General features: G+C 42.3%; 1 protein-coding gene across 1 annotated transcript in view; it reads right to left on the bottom strand.

The window, feature by feature from the left end:
- Nucleotides 1–22,667, bottom strand: part of STAC (SH3 and cysteine rich domain) — a 102,463-nt gene extending 79,796 nt beyond the window's left edge. Inside the window, exon 1 of the mRNA XM_030551274.1 lies at nucleotides 22,235–22,667. Coding sequence (XP_030407134.1) covers nucleotides 22,235–22,351 — 117 coding nt within the window. The 5' untranslated portion in view covers nucleotides 22,352–22,667. The remainder of the gene's footprint in view (nucleotides 1–22,234) is intronic.
- Between the last annotated feature and the right edge of the window lie 850 nt (nucleotides 22,668–23,517).

Genomic DNA, 23,517 nt, shown 5'->3' with positions numbered 1-23,517 from the left:
CCTCCCCACCCCCCATTAGATTACTTAAAGACATCTCATGATTTTTAAGCTAATAAATGTGGGATACTTTTTTGTTTGTTGGCTTCAGGTTTACTTAGTATAAAAGCTAGAAACTTAAGTTTCTAAAAAGTAAGCTGAGATACTCATGCATTCAGAAACTGGGGTTTTAAGACACCCCCTTCCTCAACCAAATATTGCAAGACTTACAATAAAATCATACATATGAACCCTAGAAGGCTTGAGTTCACTGTCTGATTTGAAACCTAGGATGTTTCTGTGCCTTTGAAAATAGGCACAAAAGTTTGCAAATCCCTAGTTAAAAGCATTATATCATCTAAACAAACTCTGACTGCACACACTGTACCCTGAGGGCAGGACTCCGATAACTGCAATAGCAACTTCTAAGAGCTGATTAACCTTTTCCTGGGTATCTTATACTACAATCTCTTCCTCCCCTACTGTCTCACTGAGTTTTCTCACCCCAAAGATTCTGGTAGCTCCACAGAAATAATATTCTCACATTGTTTCTTCTGTTCCTTATTCCCTATGGATTTACTGTGAGTGTCCTGATGTCTCTCTGGATTTACTGTGATCTATTAGAAATAGTGGCATCATTGTAAGCATATGGGTCCGCTTGGACATGCATCATACTCTGCTCTAACTCTGGGTCTCTAAAGTTGGCTCCTCTCAAACAACAGAGAAATAAGTGGTAGCAAAACCCCCGCGGGTGAAATTGTGCCATAGTAGGAAAAGGTACAATTCCCACTGGTTTCAATATGAGTTGTGCCTGGCTGTACCAGGGCTGAATTTTGTCTTAGAAATGGAAGCAGCCAATTGTTTGTTACTTCCTTGGTTTAAGATACATATGGAAAGTGAGAGGAGGCCACAGATTTTGGTTCCTTTTTAATTCTGGTTTCATGCAACTAAGAAACAATTTTGTCCTGTCTCACTTGTTGTTACCACCACCTTCTTCTCTACCTCTCTAGCACCACCCACATCACCCTGTTCAGTCCACTTCAGAAATATCCCATGCTTAATTAACTGATGGTGTAGCCCCACTCTGAATCCCTTGGCTGGCTTCTCTGCCTCCACCACATCAGTTTTAAGCTTCTTGGGCTCACCGTCAAGGTCCTGCTTTACATTTCATTCACCCTCCCCTCCTGTGGAGTTTACTTTATTCCCAGTCAGATTGCTCCTTGGCTCTTGCTCTCCACCAGCAATGGCAGCAGATTGCACTCCTCTCTCTGGGGCCAGAGGGAGGGTTCTCCCTGGGAGAGGACTGTAATGCTTCCTGGGGAGTGCCCACGGGTTGTGAGGCACATGGCTACCACCTACCCTTAGTGTGAGGAACCCTTGTCTGTGTCTGCTGCAGGTCAGTTACTAGTCACAAACCTCTGGCAACAGAAGCCCTGCCTTGCAGGCCCCGCTCTCTCTTTACAGGTTACACCAACCTCTGAATCCTACAAGTGTCACCCTAGAGTGCCCAGCTTCTGTTCCACTGGCCATTCACATAATTCCCAAAGGAACCATTCAGTGCAGCTTATCAGTTCACCACAGAACACGGCTCTGCTTAACACACAGCACTTAGATTTGTTTATAGGGAAACCAAGTCTACATTTATTTAACAAAGAACAGAGATTCACATGACAGCAAACAGAAGTACTGGAAACAACAGGTTACATTAAAAAAAAACATAACAGACATACTGAAGCCTAAACTTAATGAATAAGACACTGACATGTCATAAGAGCAAAAAACTCACCCAAAATCCTGCCAGCATATTACAGCCAGGCTTGACTGGGATCTTCTGTTCATGAATCAAGCACGTTGTCCTCTTGCCTCCTCTGTGGAAAGACCCAGAGTTTTCCTCTGTCCCTACAGGTATATTCCAAAAATCCCTGGGCTGCACTTGTACACAAGCTAACCCCTGCTGCTTGCACTTTCCTGTCTAGTGGCCTCCCTGGAGACTTTGCAATCGCTCCACTAGCATTTTGCTCAGACTGTAAATAGACTCCCACTGTGAACCAAACAGTGCTGAACTGACATGTGTACAGGTAGACCACAATCTCTTGCCTGAGCCTAACCTGTTTCTCACCTTTTCTGATGACCAACCCTGTTTCTCACCTTTTCTGATGACCAACCCTAAGTCGCACCCCCTAAGTACAACATTTTCAGTATGTACCCAACTCCTTATATATTATCTGTACATACATTTCACAATGAGTATGACCACCTGTGTGACACAGGCTTTCATCACAGACCTTGCCTGACACCCTGTGGTGAACAAGTATGTAGATACTAGTAGGGGGATCCCTGTAACCTTTATGTACCCCTGTGCCCTCTGCCAGTTGTCACCAAGAGGTCCCTGGGTCACAAGGACAGGTAAAGGTACCAACGCTGCCCTCTCCTGGAAGTTCTGCTTTGCAATCTGGAGCAGCATTTGTGGAGGTTACCCAAGAGAAAGGGCAGCCCAGCACATTTCCCAGCCTGCCTAGCTCCATCCTCTACCCAAATGCCCCCACTGTCAGTTTTGGAGGCTGGCTCTGCACCTCCCCACGCAGGGAGGCCAGTAAAGGGCTTGTGATACTATGTTCCCACTACAAGAGGGCAGTGAGTGAATTCACTGCATGAATCTCCAAGGCTAAATGGTTGAGCCCTTAGCTCTAGTCATCTCCTCTCCCATTACACTGCCAAAAATAAACCAACAAGAAAAAGAAAGCACGCTTCCTTTCCTTTTCCCTTTCTTTAGTCAAGTGCTACTGATAGCATGGTGTGAATTACAAATAATGAGGGATATTGAGGAAATTGGATTGAATCGCCCACACTTATTTTTTCCTCTGCAAATTTTACAAAAATGCACCAATTTTGCTTAACTCTGTTCACTGACAATGCAGAGAATAAAAATGCAGCACGGACAAACCACCAGGTAAATACCCACCCTGCCCTTCCTGACAGAGCCAATTTTTTCCTCCAGCTTTTCAGAGTCATATTCAAAAGCATTAGACTCTTGCTTTGCAGCAAGGGGAGGACTTCAGTGCAGGAGGCTCAGGCAGCATTCTTCAGACTCACCAAACATGTCTGGTGCATTATCTCTTACCACGAGGACTATGACCAAAAGCACGTCAAATAAGGGGAAGAACAAATGGTTGACAAACAAACAGATGATCTTCTACTGAGTACACTTTGTTTTCTGGGCCAAGAAGCATTCAATTCACATTATCATCTTCTGGGATACATTAGTGTATGTTGATGTTAACAAGACTTGTTCAAGAACTGCATGTTACATATAGGGCCAGATTCCCAGCTGGTGCTGATTAGCCTAGGTGAATTTGTTTCAACAGAGGTATGCTGATCTACAGCGAGTGAGGATGTGGTCCATGATGTCAGTGAAGTGCTTATGGGATGTAAGCATCAAACATGCTTATCTTGTTCAAATTGAAAAAAACCACAAAGACAACTGATTTCTTAAGCCTGGATACATTATTTTTCTGGTTTTGATTTAAAAAGGCATTGCATCAAGATTTTAATAGGCAAATTCATGATTAAAACTATCTCAAAGCCTATATCTCTTTTCAGTAATATTACAGATTTCTGACAGTTTAATGGGACACAATCTAGACCATTGGCCAGATGAAAAGATATTTAAAAAATTCAAGTTAGTTATTTTTGTGTGCGCAAAAACTCCACGTTAAACCTGTGAGCAAAACAGATTTATTTTCAACATGTACGCACCATAGATATAAATAGGCCAGATTCTCAACTGATGTAAAGTGGTGTAGCTCAACTGACTTCAACTGATGCCAATTTACAGCAGCTGAGACCTCGCCCAATGCCTTTTTTCGAGGGTTACCTATCCAGCCTTCTTGGGAAAACACATCCGTATCCATCACAGTCAAAGGGAGTGACCATCTCTATAGATTCCATTATGGATTATATTTGTGTGGTTTCCCAGCAGATTAGATAGACAACATTATAACTAATACATTTATTTTTGTTTAAGAAAGTCATCAAACTGCCTGCCTGGATACTGTATTGAACTAGTCAAAGGCAAAATCTTATACACCATGCCTAATGATAATGGCCAGGCAGTGGTCTGTTAGCAATTCATTTACATCTCTTGTTCAGTTATCTAATTTAACAAAGAACAGGTGACTACAAAGCCTCCAAATTGTACCCTTTGCTATTACATGAAGCTCTGTGTTCATGTTACAGTCACCGTTAGCTTCCTGCTCTCTCCTGACTTTGTGTTCGACACAGCTTTTGAATTGTGTAAACTCTTTGGGGCAGGGCTTACCTTTTATTTAGTCTTTGCACAGTGCCCAACACAACAGAGGCCTGATCTGGATATTACTGTAATACATATAGCCATAAGGGAAAAGCTTAAGGAACTCAGAGGCTCAAATCCTAATAGATGTTGAACACTCAGCACTCCCACTGAAGTCAATGAGAGCTACAATGCTTAGCCTCATTCCAGGTTTGATATGCATATCTGATCAAAATAGCCAAACCGAAGCATCCAAACCAAATCTCGTTAGGTTTCCAAACTGTCCACTCATCCAAACCTTGATGGTACCATATGAACCTCTTGATAGCTCAGCATAACTAGGCTGGAAATCTCATGTTCCCTAGTACTTCCTGCTCCATTTGGACTAGAAGCACTGGGGCACTGCAGTTTCTGATCTTAAAAAGAACAAAGAAGTGCTGATGTATGTGAAAATGCAAAAGAAAGGGGGAAAGGGGATGTGTGCAGGAGAATTTAGTGCCAGTGAAAGATGTCAGCTTGATAGTCCTGGGGAATTAAATCTTTTGTCTATTCTGGGAACAAATTCAGCACAGAAATTGACAGTACAAGCGTCTCCACACTCCTGTACCAGTGTGCCTCAAACCTTGTCTTTAGGGTGAAAGGGTAGTTCATTCTTCATGCCCATTCAATCCTTGGCCTCTGTTGAGGCTGAGAACAAGGATGCTAACTGTGGTGGTGGTTAATGTGATGTGGACACGTACCCAGGGAGAGCTTGTAAGAGAATAATCAACATGCACATAGGCAACTGAACAACCTTGTGATTAGAGCCAGTCAGAAAAATAGGACTTTTTTTCCATTGAAAATGTTGAGTTTTCTGTGAAAAACAGAATTTAAAATATTTTGAAATGCCACTAAAGTGCCTCCTGGAAGCTGTTGCTCAGGTGCCTTCTGTTCTCATTCTCTCATATAGGCTGAACTCCCTGGTTGGACACCTCCCACGACGCACTACATGATCTCCCCTCTTGGTGAGAGGAGGCAATGCATCATAACAGTCACAGGGCCGTGGTGCATCTCAGGAGATGAAATCTATCTGGAGAGACCATTCCATAGTAGAATGGAAGCATGAGATACCAAACTACAATTACATGGATATAAACTGGCCATCAACAAGTTTAGGCTTGAAATTAGATGAAGGTTTCTAACCATCAGAGGAGTGAAATTCTGCAACTGCCTTCCAAGAGGAGCAGTGGGGTCAAAAAACCTAACTGGCTTCAAGACTGAGCTTGATACGTTTATAGAGGGAACGCTATGATGAGACTGCCTACAATGGTATAGAGCCAATCTGCGGTGCTAGCAACAAACATCTCCAATGGCAAGTGTCTTCCCTAAGTACTGCAGTAGAGCAGCTGCCCAAGTGCAGCTGTGTAAGTGTAAACAAGCCCTTCTTTCAATAGTCCTGCTAAAGCCCTGGTGTGCAACATTTCAACATACTGTAATCTCTCATCAGATCGTTGGTCAGAAAAGAATTCATCTATTTGATTCTATAGCTAGCCATCCAAATCATGAAAATTACATTAAAAGTCTGAAAATAAATAACATCTGCTGAGCTCATAGCACTCTGCCCAGTGACTGTCAATTCTTCTTCCTTTGTAAACATGTGTATAAGTCACAACACATTACAGTTTAAACTAAACACAACCTCCATGACAAAAGCGTGCTGTTTGTTTTACAACAGGGCTCGTGAATGCATCACCCTCTTCTGCCTCTTTTCATGTATCACCTAATGAAAAGAGCTGCTGGCCTCAAGAACAGGGAGGGAGACTGTGAATTTTGTAGGCTGTTGAATGTCTTGTTTAACACAAGTGGCAACAGTTGCAGCACATCTTCTGCAAATTAGCTTGTAAAAGATGCTCTATACCGGAACAAACTAAAAAAACCCTTTATGACTCATTTTGTTGTCACTGGGGGTCAGCTGACTCTTCTTTTTGCCCAGAAATCAAATATGAAAGCTGACACATTAAGTAACAGAAGGTTGATAGTAACTTTCTCATTTTTTCCAAACATTCCTGCAACTTTGTTTAAAATACATATATTTGTTTACACCTTCTGGTTTTGTACTTTGGGTTTCACCTTAGTCATCTGGTTGCTAAGCAGCCAGTCTTTGCCATTGTTGGTCCTCATTACGATGGTGCACATGATTAATATGTCTTTTGCGTCTCAATATGCCCTTAAGTTCAACTGTTATCTTTAAGGTCTCGTCTGAGAATTCATTATTTCTCCGCCCCACTTGGATTTCTCTTTTCTAAATGGTACAGTGATTTCCTAGTAGTAGAAACCTTGACAGTTATTTAAGAGTTAATAAGTATTACTGTATAGGTACTGGTACAAGGTGGGTTTTTTCCTTTTCTTTTTGAGAATAAAGGACCAGATCCCAGGCTGTTGTAAATCCATATAGATCTACTGAAGTCAACAGCACTATGTTGATTTACACTAGCTAAGGGTCTGGCCATTGAGAATTTTAAAAAAAAACAAAACTACAACAAAAAGACAAAAAACAAATCAGGGGCTACATTTTGCTCACCTTACTCTCCTGAGTATCCTACTGGAGTCAAGATTCTACCAGTGTAAGGTGCCAAGCCTTTGACCCTACACAATATCTGTGTACTGATGATATGTGTGACATTACTTTCTACTTCAGGTGTACTTTACCCATTATAAGTTAAAAATAAGTAATTAAACATAAGCTCTATATACACCTATGCTTCATGGCACCCTTCAGCTAAAGAGCTTTGGCCCAGCTACATCTGAAAACTTCCAGTGGATTTTATTTTGCTCATGAGTTGTTTTTTTTTAATCTTAGCCATTTTATAATATTCAGATGTCAGCCTGTTGAATCAAGTATGAAAATATATTTAGCATAGAGACTGATATACATAACATCAGCACCAGATCCCATATATAATCTCATCTTAGAACATAAAAAGGAAGGTCCAGAAATCCCTGGGAGTTGTTACAGTTAATATGCTATCAGTATTTCCACTCTTTAAGGGGTTAAGCACTTGCCTGTTAAAATTGCTTCAAATAAAAACATAACTGCTCAGTTCTGCAACAACACTGTCACTAGGCCAAATCCTGAGACCTTTGCTCATGGCTTACTCCCATTAACTACAGCTGGGAATTATGCCTGAGTAAGGACTTTAAGAAAAAAATAAACAGAACTAAACCCTAGAGTAAAAAAAAAAAATACTTTTAGTATCTTTCATTGTTCATAAAAATAAGATTTTTGCACCAGGAAAAGACCAGCTGGCTCAATGTACTTTCCCTTATCTGGATGATCTTAATTCCAACTTCTTGATTTTTCACCATCTCGGTAAATCCTCTGCTTCTTCAGCACCAAATATAGGTGTATCTTGCATTTGTCTGTATTTCCTGCTTACTTTGCTTCTCACAGTCATTTGTTTTTATGTGTATTAGTTCTATCTAGGTTTCCTATTTACTTGCTGTGCGTTAAACTATGCTAGAGATGGACTTGAACCAAAATCTTGGAAACTCTAATTTTATGCAGAAGTTGGGAAATTGAGCCTGGATCTGCATTTTATGGGTGAATTATCCACCAGACCTCAGTATACAAATCTCTATTCCCCAGTCTACAACTGTTCTTTCCCGTAAAACTGAAATCGCACATCCAAATACTGCAGCTTGTCTCCAGCACTTTGTTTTAAGCTCTTATCAATGTGAAAATATCTCTCTCTTTCAATTTTTGTTATCCTTTTCATAATTTTAAATGTCTTTTAGGTGATCTCCATGTATCAGCTTTGTTTGCTCCTTTATCCTTCCTTCATAACTCAAACTCTTCCAACTTGATGTCATATTTGCTGCTTTATGCCCTACCTTCTTGAGAGTAATATCTTTCCTGATGTACCATGGCCAATGCTGGGCAAAGAGTTTTGGGGTGGTGGGGGGGAGAAGGAAGTCTAGTGCTTCTTTATATAGCAAATGTATCACCTTCTTAGTTTTATATCTACTGCATGGCTAATACAACCCTGCATCCAGTTTGACTCTTTACTGCAGCTGAGCCTTATGCTGATGGTTTGAATGATTTTTCCACAAAAGCTCCTATATCTGGTTCAGTGAGCTAGATGATTGTTCTATTTAGCACACACTCTCTGGCTTAGTTTCTTGTTCCTAGACCAGTTAGCAAATAATTGACAAATGCAGGGTCACCTAAACAATTCAAAACCTTTCCAATCTGATTGCATATTCCTCACTATCTCCCTGGTTTCCAATTTTAGTATTGTCTGCCACTTGGAGAAATCTGTTTTTCAATTCCTGCTTCAAAATGGTTCAGAAGTTTGGAGTAGAAGTGCTGAAAACAAATCTTAGGGTTCCCCACATCAACCTATTTCCACTGCAGAAAGTTTCCATCTAAATCTGTATTTTGATTCATACGTATTAGGCCATCAGTAATGCACAATGCTCTACAAACATAGCCAATGTTCCACCCACAGGGGCTTTCAATCTAACTTGGCAGAGAATTATTATAATAATATAAATCCTGACACTTTATAGATATGTAAGAAGGCATAGTCACTGTGCCAAGGAGCTTACAGTGTAAATATATACAGAAATATCTGATAAATTCACTTATCCCCTCACTGCACTTTATCATATACCCTTGACTGCCTCACTTGCCCTCTGGCCACTAATTCATCTCTTTGGTGTTTATTCTAAATAGAGCTGTCCAAAACTGTTTCATGGGAAGCTGTGATATTTCAAGATTTGTTTTCATTCTGATTTGGAACAAAAGCATTCTTTAGAAAATTTCCTTTGAACTAAAAGGTCTGTACATTTTTCATTTGGGAAATTCTGATGTTTCTGAGAGAAAATCTGCTCTCTGGACCCAGTAGATGCTGACCGAAATTAACAGGATTGTCAGTTTCACACTGCCCACTAGGGAATAGCAGGTGTGAAACTAACAAAATTCATGTCAATTTCAGCCAGCAGGTGCCAGGGCTTCCCAGGTTTGAGGAGCTGGGAGGGTCCCACCACACTGACTGCCCTGGGGCCAAGGAGCCCAAGGCTGCCAGACTTCTGGGCCTACTGCCTCTCCAGGCTCTGTGGTGCTTTGACCAGCTAGCTTACCATTTGGTGTCAGAGAGCCTTGGGAGTCAGCTGGCATGGGAGTCTAGAAGCACTGGGCTCCCCAGTCCCCGGGCATGCTGCCATCTCTCAGAAAATACACATTTTTCTCCAGTGAAGACATAGCTCAAGTGTTAGACTAGTGATAGCTTTTCTGTAAACATTTCACAGTTTCCATGTCCATTATCACACAGCTCTGCAGGGTTAAAAATGTGGAGATTTACTTCACAGAGTGAGGAGATTCTGAGTTTCTTAGTGAGTCACATGTAAGAATAGGATAGGATGCTCAACCAGTGCACCAGAGACCTGACCCAGCAAAGCAGTTAAGGACATGCATGACTTTAAGCATGAGGTAATCCCACTGAAGTCAAGAGAACTACTCAAATCCTTAAAGTTACACACAAGCTTGAGCACTTTGCTGGGCCCGACAACAAGGAGGGAATACCAAGCACTCAGACTGTCATGGTCAGAGGTGCATAAATGAGTGAGAAATTAATCAATAGCAAAACACTCATTGACTTCAATGCGGAGAGGATTTTACCCAGGATATTCTAGAGCAGGGGTGGGAAAATCTTTTGGCCTGAGGGCCACGTCGGGGTATGGAAATGTATGGTGAGCTATGGATGATCACGAAATTGGAGGTGGGGGTGTGGGATGGGGTGAGGGCTCTGGCTTGAGGTACAGGCTATGGGATGGGGCCAGAAATGAGGAGTTATGGGTGCAGGAAGGGGCTCTGGGTTGGGGTGGGGCTGAGGATGAGGTGTTTGGGGTGCAGGAGGGGGCTCCAGGCTGGGACCAATGGGCAAGAGGGGGATCAGGGATGGGGCAGGCTGTTGGGGCACAGATGGGGTGAGGGTCTAGGGTGAGGCTGGAGATGAGGCGTTTGGGGCACAAGAGGGGGCTCTGGGCTGGGGTTGAGGGGTTTGCAGGGGGGGTATCAGGGCTGTGGCAGGGGATTGGGGCATGGGGGCGATCAGGGGTGCTTACCTGCAGGGATGGCGCCTATGGATGGGGGCAGCTCACAGAACTGCCTAGCCGCACCTCCACATACTATGTAGGAGCTGGAGGGAGGTCATGCCGGCTGCTTCCTGAGAGCCACGTGGAGCAGGGCAAGCCTCCAACCTCACTCCCTGGTTGGAGCGCCAGAGTGGGGCAAAAATCTGACCTCACTTCCTGGCAGGAGCTGAGGGCTGGATTAAATGGTCTGATGGGCCCCCATGCCATAGTTTGCCCACCCCTGTTCTAGAGGGTTGCATAGAAGGAACCTAAGCAGCCAGAGGAAGAAATGAGAGAGAGATGAATTCAGGGCAGAGCTATGTCCTGACCCTCAAGGTGCTGAAAGAGTTCAAACTTGATGTGAGTGAGGATTCTGCTCCTCTGCCAGTTTGCTATGAAGCACCTTACTCGACCCTCCTCCCATTCCATGATCCTTTCCCCTTAACCATTAATCGCCATCTCTGCTGAAATCTTTTTGGAATATTTAAATAAACAACAGCCCTTAAATTTCATTTATCTATCATGGCAGAAACAGCTTCAAAGACCTCCAGCTGAGGAATTCAGCATGAACTCCCTGCTAGCTGTCTTTCAAACTACACTGTGCCATTGTCCAATCCTCTGGAATCCTTCGTGAATCTAGTCAGCTTTTAAAGAACACATATTAAGGGCTCCCAAGATTTTTGCACCTTCTTCTTTTAGGCTTTGTGCTATCTACGCCTGGTCCTTTCTCTACATAACAAATAATAAACTATTGTATGGTACCTAGCTGCAGTGGAATGATTTAACAAATAACAATGTTGACAGCAAGATGGTCAAAACTGGACTTCCAAAGTCAAGTTCTTGCATTTGCAACTACGCACTGTAACAAGTGGCTTGATCTTCAAGAGTGCTTGGCCCCCAGTAGCTCCCAGTGACTTCAGCACAGGCATTGACAATACAATGCTGTGTGCTCAGGACTTGAAAAATCAGACTGATCATGTAGACCAGGGAGGAGCACAGGAACTGCTGTCCTCTGAAGAGACCTGAGGTAAGGATAAAGGCAACCAGCACTTCCACCCCGAAGGCAACAGAACGGTATAAGGGAGAAGGAGAGGAAACAAAAGGTTGATATGGAATGATGTCCAAATTCTCCCTAGACTGAATCCAGGTTTGTAGCAGGGCTTGTGCCAGAGTCTCAGGTTGGTTATGAACCTGAGATGGCACTTTTCTGAGCTTAACACAATATGGTCATGGAGCCAAATTCTCTGCTGACATAAAGTGGTATAGATCCATAAATAGATCTGTGCCAAATGCTCTTGGGAGTCAAATGATGGCTATAATACTGGTCAACAAGTGAAATGTTCATTACTTTGTGTTGTATCAATTATTTCCTAATGGTAGTCTTGCTTTTCATATACTGGGGAGGCTACCAGTTTTATTGAGCATGAGGTATGATACTTTGGGGGAAGGGGATCTTTTCAGGGGCTCAGCAGTTGGTGGTGGCAAATAAACTGTGTGCCCCCATGGTTATTGCTTTTGGTGGAGTATATTTGTTATAAATTGCTTACATTCCCAGAAAGAGTTAGCTTAATTTTAGTACCTTCTTTTTGCAAGAGGTCTGAATTTCTACAGTCTTGTATGGATTGTGGGACTAGCTAACTCCTGTGGACTGAGTCCCCAAAACTGCATTCTCTGCATAGTGCAGCTCTGAGAAGGATGGGACTGTTCCATTTTTAAAAACTTGCCATCGGTTCCCGAGTCTTTTGTGGAAAGGCCTTCATTTGTCTATATTAGAGCAGCTCTGGTGGAGCTGTTGCCATCAGTTCCCCTTTTGCTGATCTCTAAATAATAATTTGTCAGAGGTCTGTGCCATGTGTCACTTAGACCAGGTGGGAATCACTGCAAAAATAATAATTATAGTCTACACGCTAGTGGATTTGCTGACACAATAAGTCTGAAAGAAAATCCCACCCAACAACTACACTAGCCAGCTCCCCACTGGATGAGGTCCCTCCTGGCCAGCTTAGGAGCATGTCAGAAAGCTTGTATGCCCACTGTCCATACTGTACCTATTCTGTTAACATACAAATAACTTTGGTTCTGAGGGTTGCAAATTTGGAAAGCTTTCACAATCACAATGGTCACTTAAATAAATTAATTCCACATAATGTGCAGGGATTCCTGGCCTGTAGTTGTAGCAATCTGCACTACCTTGGGGAGACTTGGGTTTGATTTCTGGTTTTTTGATTCCTGTGCTTGAATAGGCAGGGGCTGTGAGTCCCTGGGTGGGCAGTGCATTTAAACTCAAAGGGAGGAAACATTCCCTTCACTCCCATTACTTACTGCCTACCAAGGCCCGAATGCCAGGAAGACACTCCACATGAGGAGGAAAGAGATCCATTTTGTTAGCATACCTAACATTTTCTATGACCTGACTGCCCAAGTTCCATTTTCCTAGTGAAAATAAGGTATAATACAAAAAAGAAAACAACATGAAGTTATACCAAGAGAGAAACAAATTTACATCCAAACACGGTGGACAATGCTTAACATTTCAGGGCAAATACAAGGGAGCACACAGCAGGCCGTAGAGGAGGTGCAGCAATGTACTTCTTGAAAAGAAAGCAGTCATGACTCATTAATAAAGGAAATGGAGGGTCAAGCCTCTGGAGTTTGCTTTACAGCGGCAATACTTATGACTTGAGCTCCAAAGTTCTAGCAGCACTTATAAACCAGCTCCCTCCCACGCTAAAGGATTATCATCCATTTTCATTATAGGCAACTTTTAACTTGACTAAGCTTGACCCTGGATTTTTTGTATGTACAGAAAATCTGAGGTCTGGCTCTGGCTTCTGTGATGAAAGCACTTGGGTGAGCTGAGGAAAAGAGAGGAGAGAGAAGAAGACTAGAAGGCAGAGATGAAGTGAATGACTATCCATCTAGACCTGTGCAACACCTATGAGAAATAAGTATATTTGTCAATAGGACCAACTACTGAAGATAGACTTAACTGCTGGGTACCTGCCAAAGTGTCGCCTATGCCCATATTTCATTAAACTGTTGTCGGATTCATCAAGCACCTTGGATAGAGTCACATTTCTTTCTGTTTTTGTCATCAATGCATCACTTTCCACTAGGGCTGGCCAGAAAACAACAATTCTGTTTTGTGAAAAATTCTGGGATTTCAAACTTTGTTTTCGTCGTGATATGAAATGAAGCCAGAACCTTTCACAAAAATGCCAAAATCAAGAGATCGACTTTATAGCTTGCTGGTTAAGGCATTCAGTTAGGATGTTAGAATCACAGAATCATAGAACTGGAAGGGATCTTGAGAGGTCATCTAGTCCAGTCCCCTGCACTCAAGGTTCAAGTCCCTGCTCTGAATCAGGCAGAGTCAGGACTTCAGTCTTGATTTCTCGTATTCCAGGTAAGTGCCTAAAAGACCAGGGAGACCAGAATTGCATGCAGTGTTCCAGCTGAGATCTCACCAGCACCTTATACAAAGGTAATAATATGTCCTTATCTTTATTGGAAATACCTCACCTAATGCATCCTAGGATTGCATTAACCTTTTCCCTGGCTGCATCACATTGGCAGCTCATAGTCATCCTGTGATCAACCAATACACCCAGGTCTTTTCCCACCTCTGTTGTTTCCAAGCGGTAAGTCCCCAGCTTATAGGAAAATTCATTGTTAGTCCTTAAGTGCATGATCTTGTCCTTTGCGCTATTAAATTTCATCCCATTTCTATTACTCTAGAAATGGATGATCCTTGAAAACTGGGATAATACAAACGGGATGAAATTTAGATTTCCGAATCTCTCACAGTAAAGACCAGATTCTCTCTCAGCTAGACCATGTAATTCTATTGAAGTGAATGGAATATCACTAGAGTAACTGAGATGAGAACCTGGCCCTAAAACCCTGTTCAACATCATTTGCTATAGGTACACCTACTGGAGTTTGCTCTGTCCAATGAACCATAGCTCTATATTTCTTTGTCTTACTCTGAGAGATGGCTGAAAAAAAAAGGATTATTTTCTGTATGTGGAATTTATAAGTCTAAAGTGTGCCACTGTGTAGCATTTTGCTCCTATCTGAACCAAATCTAATTGGCATGTACTGAAAGTCAGCTGTATTTTGCTTTCCATTCACAACAGTTGACTGCTAAAATGATCCTCATTAATAAAGCAGTGCGTGTGTGGTGTTTTAATAATGCTCCTTTTCTAAGTGCCATTTAGAAACTTATCTGTATCAAGAAAACTTACTGAGCAGTCACTGACACTCATCTACAGGACTCACTTAGGAATTCCATTGGGAAGTCAAGCTCCCATGGCTGGGAAACAGCCCCATTATTACAATCGTTAATGAAACAGCTACAGTGTGACTGATCAAGGACAAAAGCCTAAATGATAGGAATTCAATTTGATAAGGTCTGGCACAGCACTACAGTTGGTTAAAAAGGCAGATCAACTGTGAAATGACCTATATACAGTAAGAAAACTTTGCAGCCTAAACAGGGGGAATGATTGCACATGAATTTAGACACAGTAGCTTTTTTTCTCTAAACAGATTTGCAAACTGTTTACAGTGTCTGAACGCTCAATGCCAACATCACAAGAACTTCATTTTATATTCATCACAGATATGGATTGGAGGTTTTCAGAGCTGACTACCCAGCCAAGGGTCCCTGGTCTCCTATTACACTAGTGTAAGTATTGAGGCTCAGTGGTCCGACATCTGAAGTACGTCTGGGCAAACCAACCAAATTTTGCTCTATGAGCATTCACATGAAAAAAATGATAGCTTTCTACCTGCAAAAACTGCTCAGCTTGTTTCAGTAAAATATTGCTTCTCTTTTGGCGAATCTGTTGTTATTGCTGGCATTGAGATTTTTTTCACACAAGGCTACAGTCAAGTCATTACTAGCCAGTGCTAAGTCAGATGTGCATCAAGAGACAGTAGGCATTTTTCTTTACTCTGGATTTCAGGGTGGGTAGGTGAAAGGAGAACAAACAGATTGACTTCCCATTTTACTTCAGATATTCTGATGCCCCAGAAGGAGCCATAAACCTAATTACATAGAGAGAAAATAATGCAGTCCCTGACTCTTTGGTCAGCAGGTGAATAGGTGAGACGTAAGAAAGAAAAGGACAAAGTCAAAAAAAAAATGTATATCAGTACAGGGAAACCAAAAATGTAGTTATTCATAGAAATAGAACACCACCATCTTGCCTTCAATTAAAATGTCTTCTGTATTCTTTTATTAAAATACTCTCCCAAATAAATGTGTTAGCCCAATACCTTAGCTCATTTTCTTTCTCTTAGCACTACCAACTTTAATTCCCGCACAATTTGTACTCACCATTTTATGAAGTGGCATGTAAAGCACCTGTGGGGAAGAACAGGAAGTGACTTTTTTTCCCTTAGGTTTTCTTTTTGTTGTTTATATTCCCTTGAAGACAATCATAGCAGCAGTTTGCATATTAGATATTTATTCAGTAGTGTGGAGGGGGGAACAATAACTGTATGCTATATTACCTGCCCTTTTAAAATATTCATTGACCAGTAACCTATCCCTCATCTATGAAGCTTCATGAAGTATTAACTCTTTATGCAGGACAGATCTCCATTAAACACTGTAGACCAAAACTTGCAAGATTAAAACCATGCGCTATCCTATTAATATCAATAAGGTTGTAAGCCATTTAAGTCAGCTCAGAATTTGTTACTGACATCTTTGTTTAGAAATGTTATTTAGTCATATTATTACTTGTATGTGGCCCACAGTGTGGTAGGTAGTAGGTTCAGGATTGCTACTGTAGAAACCAGTACGAAGATCAGATCCCACTCTGGAAGATTCATTATACTAAAAAGGTAGATTTTTAGTATCTTCTATTACATGTCAGTTGTGCTGATACATAGAGATTTCATAAATGTGCTGTGTATCTTTAATTACTGTCACTAACCTGGGAGAGAATTGTCTTTATTTACCTGTGAGCTAGTCACTGGCTATGCAGTAAACAGTAGTTTTGCCTGTGTAAATCACTTGTACTTCTCTGACTCTTTAGCCCAATGCCAAATTGATTTAAAGTGCTGGCTACTCAATGCAACAATTCTCAGATATTCCAAACATCTAGATCTCCACAGTGCCAGCAGTTCAATATGCAAGTCAATTTGGGGTTGTTATGCAAATATTTCAGCTACGGAGCACATTCAAAGGTGTGTAACTCTTTGTAAAGTACACAGACCTCTACTTTACAAAAGCGGATGGAAATGGGCATACCTATGAAAGACTGAAACTTGAACAGTGTAGAAAACTTGATTAATCCTAGTAGAAGTCAAGATGTGGACTCATAGGGACCTCAGGAGGTCATCTAGTCCAACCCCCTGCTCAAAGCAGGACTAATCCCCAGACAGATTTTTACCCCAGTTCCCTAAATGGCCCCCTCAACAATTGAACTTACAACCCTCTGTTTAGGAGGACAATGCTCAAACCACTGAGCTATCTCTCCCCAAATTCAGTTTTCTACATTTGTAGATGTAGGATTCAGTTAGGAAAGTTCCACTGAATTCAATAAGGACAGAACTAATCAGTGTCTATACCAATAACTTTAAAAAAATCTATAGCATTTAATGGAGAATTATCTCCTTCTCACAGGCTTTTTAATCACTCTATCAAACATTATAGCAGGGATTAGAATTCTTTATTGAATTCAATAACATGGTGCAAAAATTGAAATGTTATAATTTTCTATTACCTTCTATAGGATTTATCCAAAGGGGCCTAAAAGTAACCATAAGGGCTGGAATGAGAGATGCTGGGGGTGCTTCTGCACCCCATCTTGAAGTGGTTTCCATCATATGCAGGGTCTACAGTTTGGTTAAATGACTCTCAGCATCACCACTATACAAATTGTTCCAGCAGCCCTGCAAGTGACAAGATCCCAGAGAAATAAATTCTCGTACAGAATACATTAGTCAATTCCTTCCTTTTTTTTAGGTGTGGAACTGGAAGACCCTACAAAAACTGGCCTTTTCCTTCTCACTAGATCTGCGGGTTCAAATACACAGGAGCCATAATTTACAAACGTATGTACATAGTATAATTTATAATTATTACAAATTATTATTAATTCTGAACCCATATAAGGTTCTTATTATATATCTAAAGCACCCATTTCCATTGTACTTAGGTGGTAAATAAATGCTTGTAATATCTAATAAATTACTATTATTATCACAGTATTTCTAACCATTCAAGCTGCAGACTTTTGAACACAGCAGGAATTTATATTCTGTTACAAGCAGGCCTAGTTATATTTATCGTCCTTGGAATACGCATCTGAAATAACAATATCTACAGTATACTGTTCCCACAGGTAGCTCATACATTAAATTAAGGGCAGATAATCTGAAAACTTGTGTTTATATAGAGTAAAGCAAACTATTAGAGAATTCCTTAACAAAGTCATATGTTCTATGCACATGTTTATTGGTTTATATTACGGGCTATACAATGTTTCATGTATTAAAATGCAGTGACCCAAAGCATAAAGGATCATTGACAGCATGGTTGAGGGGAATAAGGCCTGATTTACACTTAAAATTTAGGTTGACATAGCTACACCACTGAGGGGTAGGAGTGATAGCTTGGTGGTTTGAGCGTTGCTTTGCTAAACCTGGGGTTAGGAGTTTAATCCTTGAGGGGGTCATTTAGGGAACTGGGGTATAAAAAAATCTGTCAGGGGGTTGAACTAGATGATCTCCTAAGGTCCCTTTCAACTCTAATAATATTCTATGAAAAATCCAACAGGTATAAATGCAGTTAAATCAATGGATCCAACAAGCATAGATGCAGCAAAATCAATGGAAGAATATTTGCATTGACCTAGCTACCATTGCTCATGATCGTGGTGTTCTTATACTAACAGAAAAACCCTCTCTGTCAGTGTAGACTGTATCTGCATTATGGGGTTATACGATGCCATAGCTATGCTTCTATAGTCCCCAAAGTGTAGAGGTGGCCTGAGTGTGGTGCTGGGAGTTAGATTCTCCTGAATTTACCTGATTCTCCTGGGCAAAATTCAGACCTCATTTGAGTGCGTCTCCAGCTGTGTGTCCTTGAACATATCATTTAGGGTTTGATTCAAATACACTTACCTATGCTGAATTGTACCTTACTCTGTGAGCAGTTCCACTGAAACCAGTCATTAAAGGTGCTAGTCAGTATGAGTAAGGATATCAGAATCTTGTACTTACTCTTCCTGTGTATCAGTTTCCTCATCTGTAAAATGGAGTTCACACTACTTACCCAACCAATGCAGGGTTTGTGAGGATTACTTGATATTTGCACATGGCACTGCACTTTACTATTAATTGGGATATCCTTCTGTATAAGGAATGTGATTCAATTATGAGAGACTGTTCAATTAGAAATGTCTGATAAGCATCTTTGAAGACACTTGCACAAATCTGCATGGCAACAAAGTTAGATTTTCACCAACCACTCACTTCCTGCCTGCTAGATCACTACAAATTTCAGCTGCTTTTCTGGTAGCCTGAAATTGTACATCTCAAAACATGCTAGTCAGGTACTGCAGTATTGCTTGGCTGTCATCTTTTTTAATACAACAGTTTGTGTATGCACATTTCAAGCCAGCTTTCTGAAATATGGCCCCATGAGTCTTTATTCCTCAGAAGTTTTTATAGTGCTGAAGAGCTCCTGGTTCATTTTAAAGTGGCTTTTTCTATACAATGGAGAATACAATGTCCTTTCAGATCGCATATAAAATAAATACTCAAAACATAAATATATACATTACATGTGCTGAAGTCTTTATAGGCAAATAATAGCATTGACTGATAAAAACTTCACAGACATCCAGGCCTTTTCCTTGTTCAAGTGTGGTGTGAGACTGGCAAAGCTAATGATTATTGTTCAACTATAAGTCATTTAGCAGTATCATGACCTCTTGCCAGATAAGCCTAACTCCCATTGGCATTACTAGGAGTAGTATGGATGTATAGCCAGGAGAAGAATAATTTTACAGGTAATATTTTTCTTGATCTGATTTTAGGATTAAAATTAGTCCATTTTTGTTGTGCAGAACAATATACTAGGGCTAGCTCAGTGGTTTGAGCATTGGCCTCCTAAACCTAAAGTTGTGAGTTCAATCCTTGAGAGCCCAATTTGGGGCTTTAGCTGGGGATTGGTCCTGCTTTAAGCAGGGGGTTGGACTAGATAATCTCCTGAGGTCCTTTCCAAGCCTGATATTCTGACTTATCCAAGAAGCACTTCATGCTCACAGAAGTAGCAAAGTCTGATTAGATGAACAAAACCTGAAGCTTTATAACTTCTTGCTCGGTCCTGCCGGAGGACAGTATCATACAGCACCAAGGAGCCATTGCCCAGCACACACCTTCATGCACCTCATTTGTACATGGAGTAGAGTGCTGAGTGTCTCCTGTGAAGCACCTTCTATTCACACAGACTTCTCTGGGAGACAAGGTTGCTCAATACCTACCAGGTAGATCCTGGTGGAGCTGGGCCCTCAGTGAATAACTGTCTCTTTTTTTATCTCCTCTAAAAATGCTTCTGTGTTCTACAGTGATGTCCCAAAGCCCTACAGTTCACAATAGTATTGGGTCATTATTGCAGTATTGCAGAATATTTACGGTACAGGATTTTTTCTTTTAAATATAAAGGTGCGCCTTTACTTAAAGAATTCTCTAATTCTCTTTCTTGTGGTACCAAAGAACACACTCAGCATAGCCTAAAGCATAGGTGCTGACTTTATGGGTGCAGCCACACAAAAAAATAGTGGGTGTTTAGCACCCATCAGCAGCCAGCCCCTCGACACCTCCCATCCACTGGTGGCCCCACTGATTAACTCCTCCGCCTCCCTCCCAGCACCTCCCCTCCACTGCAATCAGCTGTTCTGCGGCGTACAGGAGACACTGGGAAGGAGGGGGAGGAGCGGGGATGGGGAGCTCTCAGGGAAGGAGGTGGAACTGGGTGGGAAGAGGCAGGGTGGGGGTGAAGTGGGGACAGAACATGGATGGGAAGAGGCGGGGCGGGGTGAGGGTTTGGGGGGCAAGGGGAAGGGAGGGGAGCGGGTGGGTGTAGCAGGGGGTTGAGCATCCCTGGGGCCCAGAGGAAGCTGGTACCTGTGAAAGAACTGTGGCTTACTATACTGTTACTACAGTGCTTAGGTGTTATTGTGGAATTCTGTGATATACTAGAATATATGTATACTGTGGGATAAAGCAGCCGTTTGACTTAAATCCAGATCAAACGTGCCCCTTATCAGCTAAACAAGGGGTTGGCAAACTACAGCCCTTGGGCCGCATCCAGCCCTTCAGATGTTTTAATCTGGCCCTCGAGCTCCCGCCAGGGAGCGGGGTTGGGGGCTTGCCCTGCTCTGTGTGTGCTGTCGCTCCGAGCAGCATGTTCTCCTTCTAGCTCTGACACATAGGGGCAGCCAGGGGGCTGTACATGCTGCCCCCGCCCCAAGCTCTGCCTCCACAGCTCGTATTGGCTGGGAACTGTGGCCAATAGGAGCAGCCTGGCTGCGCCTCCATGTAGTAGCCAGAGGGGGGACATGCCACTGCTTCCAGGAGCTGTTTGAGGTAAGCACCAACTGGAGCCTGGCCCCCTCCTGTGTCCCAATGCCCTGTCCCAGCCCTGATCCCCCTCCTGCCCTCTGAACCCCTCGGTCTCAGCCTGGAACACCCTCCTGCACCCCCAACCCATCATCCCCAGCACCACTCCAGAGCCCACACCCCTAGCTAGAGTCGCACCCCCATATGCACCCCAACACCCTGCCCCAGCCCAGAGCCTCCTCCCACACCCTGAACTCCTCATTTCTGGCTCCACTCCAGAGCCTTTCATCCCCAGCTGGAGCCCTCACCTCCTTCCATACCCCAACCCCCAATTTTGTGAGCATTCATGGCTTGCCATACAATTTCCATACCCAGATGTGGCCCTTGGGCCAAAACATTTGCCCACCCCTGAGCTAAACTGCCATTAGGTCTGTGGTTTCTAAGTATCTATCCGGACATAAGCAGTTAGGGTCAGAGACCATCTTTTTGTGCCGTTTTTGTACAGCAGCTAGCACATGGCCTCGCCTGAGGCTCCCAGGCACAACTGCAATACCAATAAAAAAATGAATTGTGAGATAAATGATGCAGAAGAGCACCATTTGGAAATCTGCTTTGTTTCATATACTTTTCTCTTCCTAATTATACACAGGGCGAGCCAGAAACTTTTCGCAAGTACATCCACGAAACATTTCAGAGCACAGAAATTAGAGACGAGTGGCTGTTTTCTTGTTTGTTTGTGTTTGTTTTTTTTAGCAAGGTAAGTTAAGCGAGATAATTAAAAAGAGGCTGGGGGAAAAAAACCGTCTCTTATAGAGAGTGGGTAGGAATTCTTGCACCAAAATGACCACTCAGGCCCTATTTCAAATACTGATGTATTTAAAAGCGAATGCCCAAGTTCACTGAAGCATCTGTCAGGAAATAACCCATGACTTGTTTCCTGAACCTGCAACACATTCAGTCATTCCAGCCATGAACAAGTGAAAACCTTGAACCTATTCTCATGCCAAGTATTAAAAAGTCTATTGAAAGGGATTGATTCCCCCTCCCCCTTCAGAAAAAGAAACCTCAAAACCATTTCTCCCCCTCAATTCAAACTTTAGGGGTCACCCAGATGAATGGCAAGAGTTCTGAAGTCTGGCTATTACAAGCCATAACAATAATAAATCACTATTTTAAATCCTCGTTCAGAATTTCAATGTAAAAAAAAATTATATATATACCTCCACCACAGAGTAAAATCTGCTTTTTTTATATACCAAATGGATTCGATACCTTTGATTCCTGGCTGGTAGTAGATGCCGGAGAGGGAGGTTGATCTGTGTTCTCCAGTTCATTCTCTTTCTCCACATTATCCACACTGACTTCACTAGTGTTGCTTGGAGGAATCATTTTACCTCTAAAATAATACTGTTGCTATCGAGAAGAGAGCTCCAGTCCTCTCCTGCTTTTGTTTATTTAATTTGTTCTTTCTTCCCCGTTCCTGCAGAGCAAACACACTCCTCTCATTCTCAGTTTGGCTGGAATTCTCTGGATTTTCTTTTTCTTCTCCTCTTCCTCCCTTCCTTCCCCTCCCACTGTAATTCTGCTGCAAGGGAAGTAAGTTATTGATGGTTCTGTGGGTCAGTTGTGTGTCTGCTTCTGTGTTTTTCTTGCTCCTTCTTCCCTCAGAGTGAAGCCTGGAGGTGTAGAAAGAGAGTCGTGACTGTCAGCCCAGTGATCAAATGGGAGTGAGCTGAAGCAGAAAGCCTGAGCTGCTCACACACATGGGGTACTGGGGGGAGGAGTTGTATTTCTAATGCCTTGAACGGCTTTGCAGGAGCATGTGCTGTCATAGTAGTGAAATAAAGTAATATGCTCACACACGCACGCAACTGCACACGAGGCTTGGAGGAGCTGTTTTACCTTTTAGTAAGGCTCAAGATACGGGAGCGAGGCACCATTTGAAGAAGTGCAGCTGCTCATTTATGTTCTTGTAAATCGTATGGTGTGTGCTTTAGGGGGATTCCAGAAACGAAGAGGAAAACATCCCCACCAAATAGGGACATTACAAACCAAAGCAAGCTGGCACTTTTAGACCAGGAAGCTTCCTCCCAAACTTCTTGCTAAAAGGGGACATGACAGGCACACAGAACCGCCCCCACATCCCTCGGTATCACATGCCCCTGTGTGAATAGAAAATGTAGGCAAAAGAACATTGCCCTGAGTGAGGCACATAGAATCGAGCATGGCAGCAGATGTTGAAAGGTCAAATGAAGCATCTCTGGGCTGCACAATTCCTACAGGTGGAGGTTGCCACGGTGATAATGCTAAGTGAGTAACTAAATGTTGGTGTCCAGTCCACACAGCTGAGAATGGTGTTGCCACACCAGGACCCTTTGGGGGATGAGCCAGTGCTGGGGACTTCCATTTAGTGGATCAGATCCTCAGGGTGTGTAAAAAAAAAAAAGTGTCGCTCCATTGCCTTTCTGATTTACACCTGCTGAGGATTTAGCTCAGTACATTTACAAAGCTACTTACTCACTGGTTCATCCTCTCTGCCCTTGCACACAAGGCTG

The sequence above is a fragment of the Gopherus evgoodei genome, chromosome 2 (assembly GCF_007399415.2).
Source record: "Gopherus evgoodei ecotype Sinaloan lineage chromosome 2, rGopEvg1_v1.p, whole genome shotgun sequence".
Classification (NCBI taxonomy): domain Eukaryota; kingdom Metazoa; phylum Chordata; order Testudines; family Testudinidae; genus Gopherus; species Gopherus evgoodei.
This window is presented reverse-complemented; position numbering and strand designations above follow the sequence as displayed.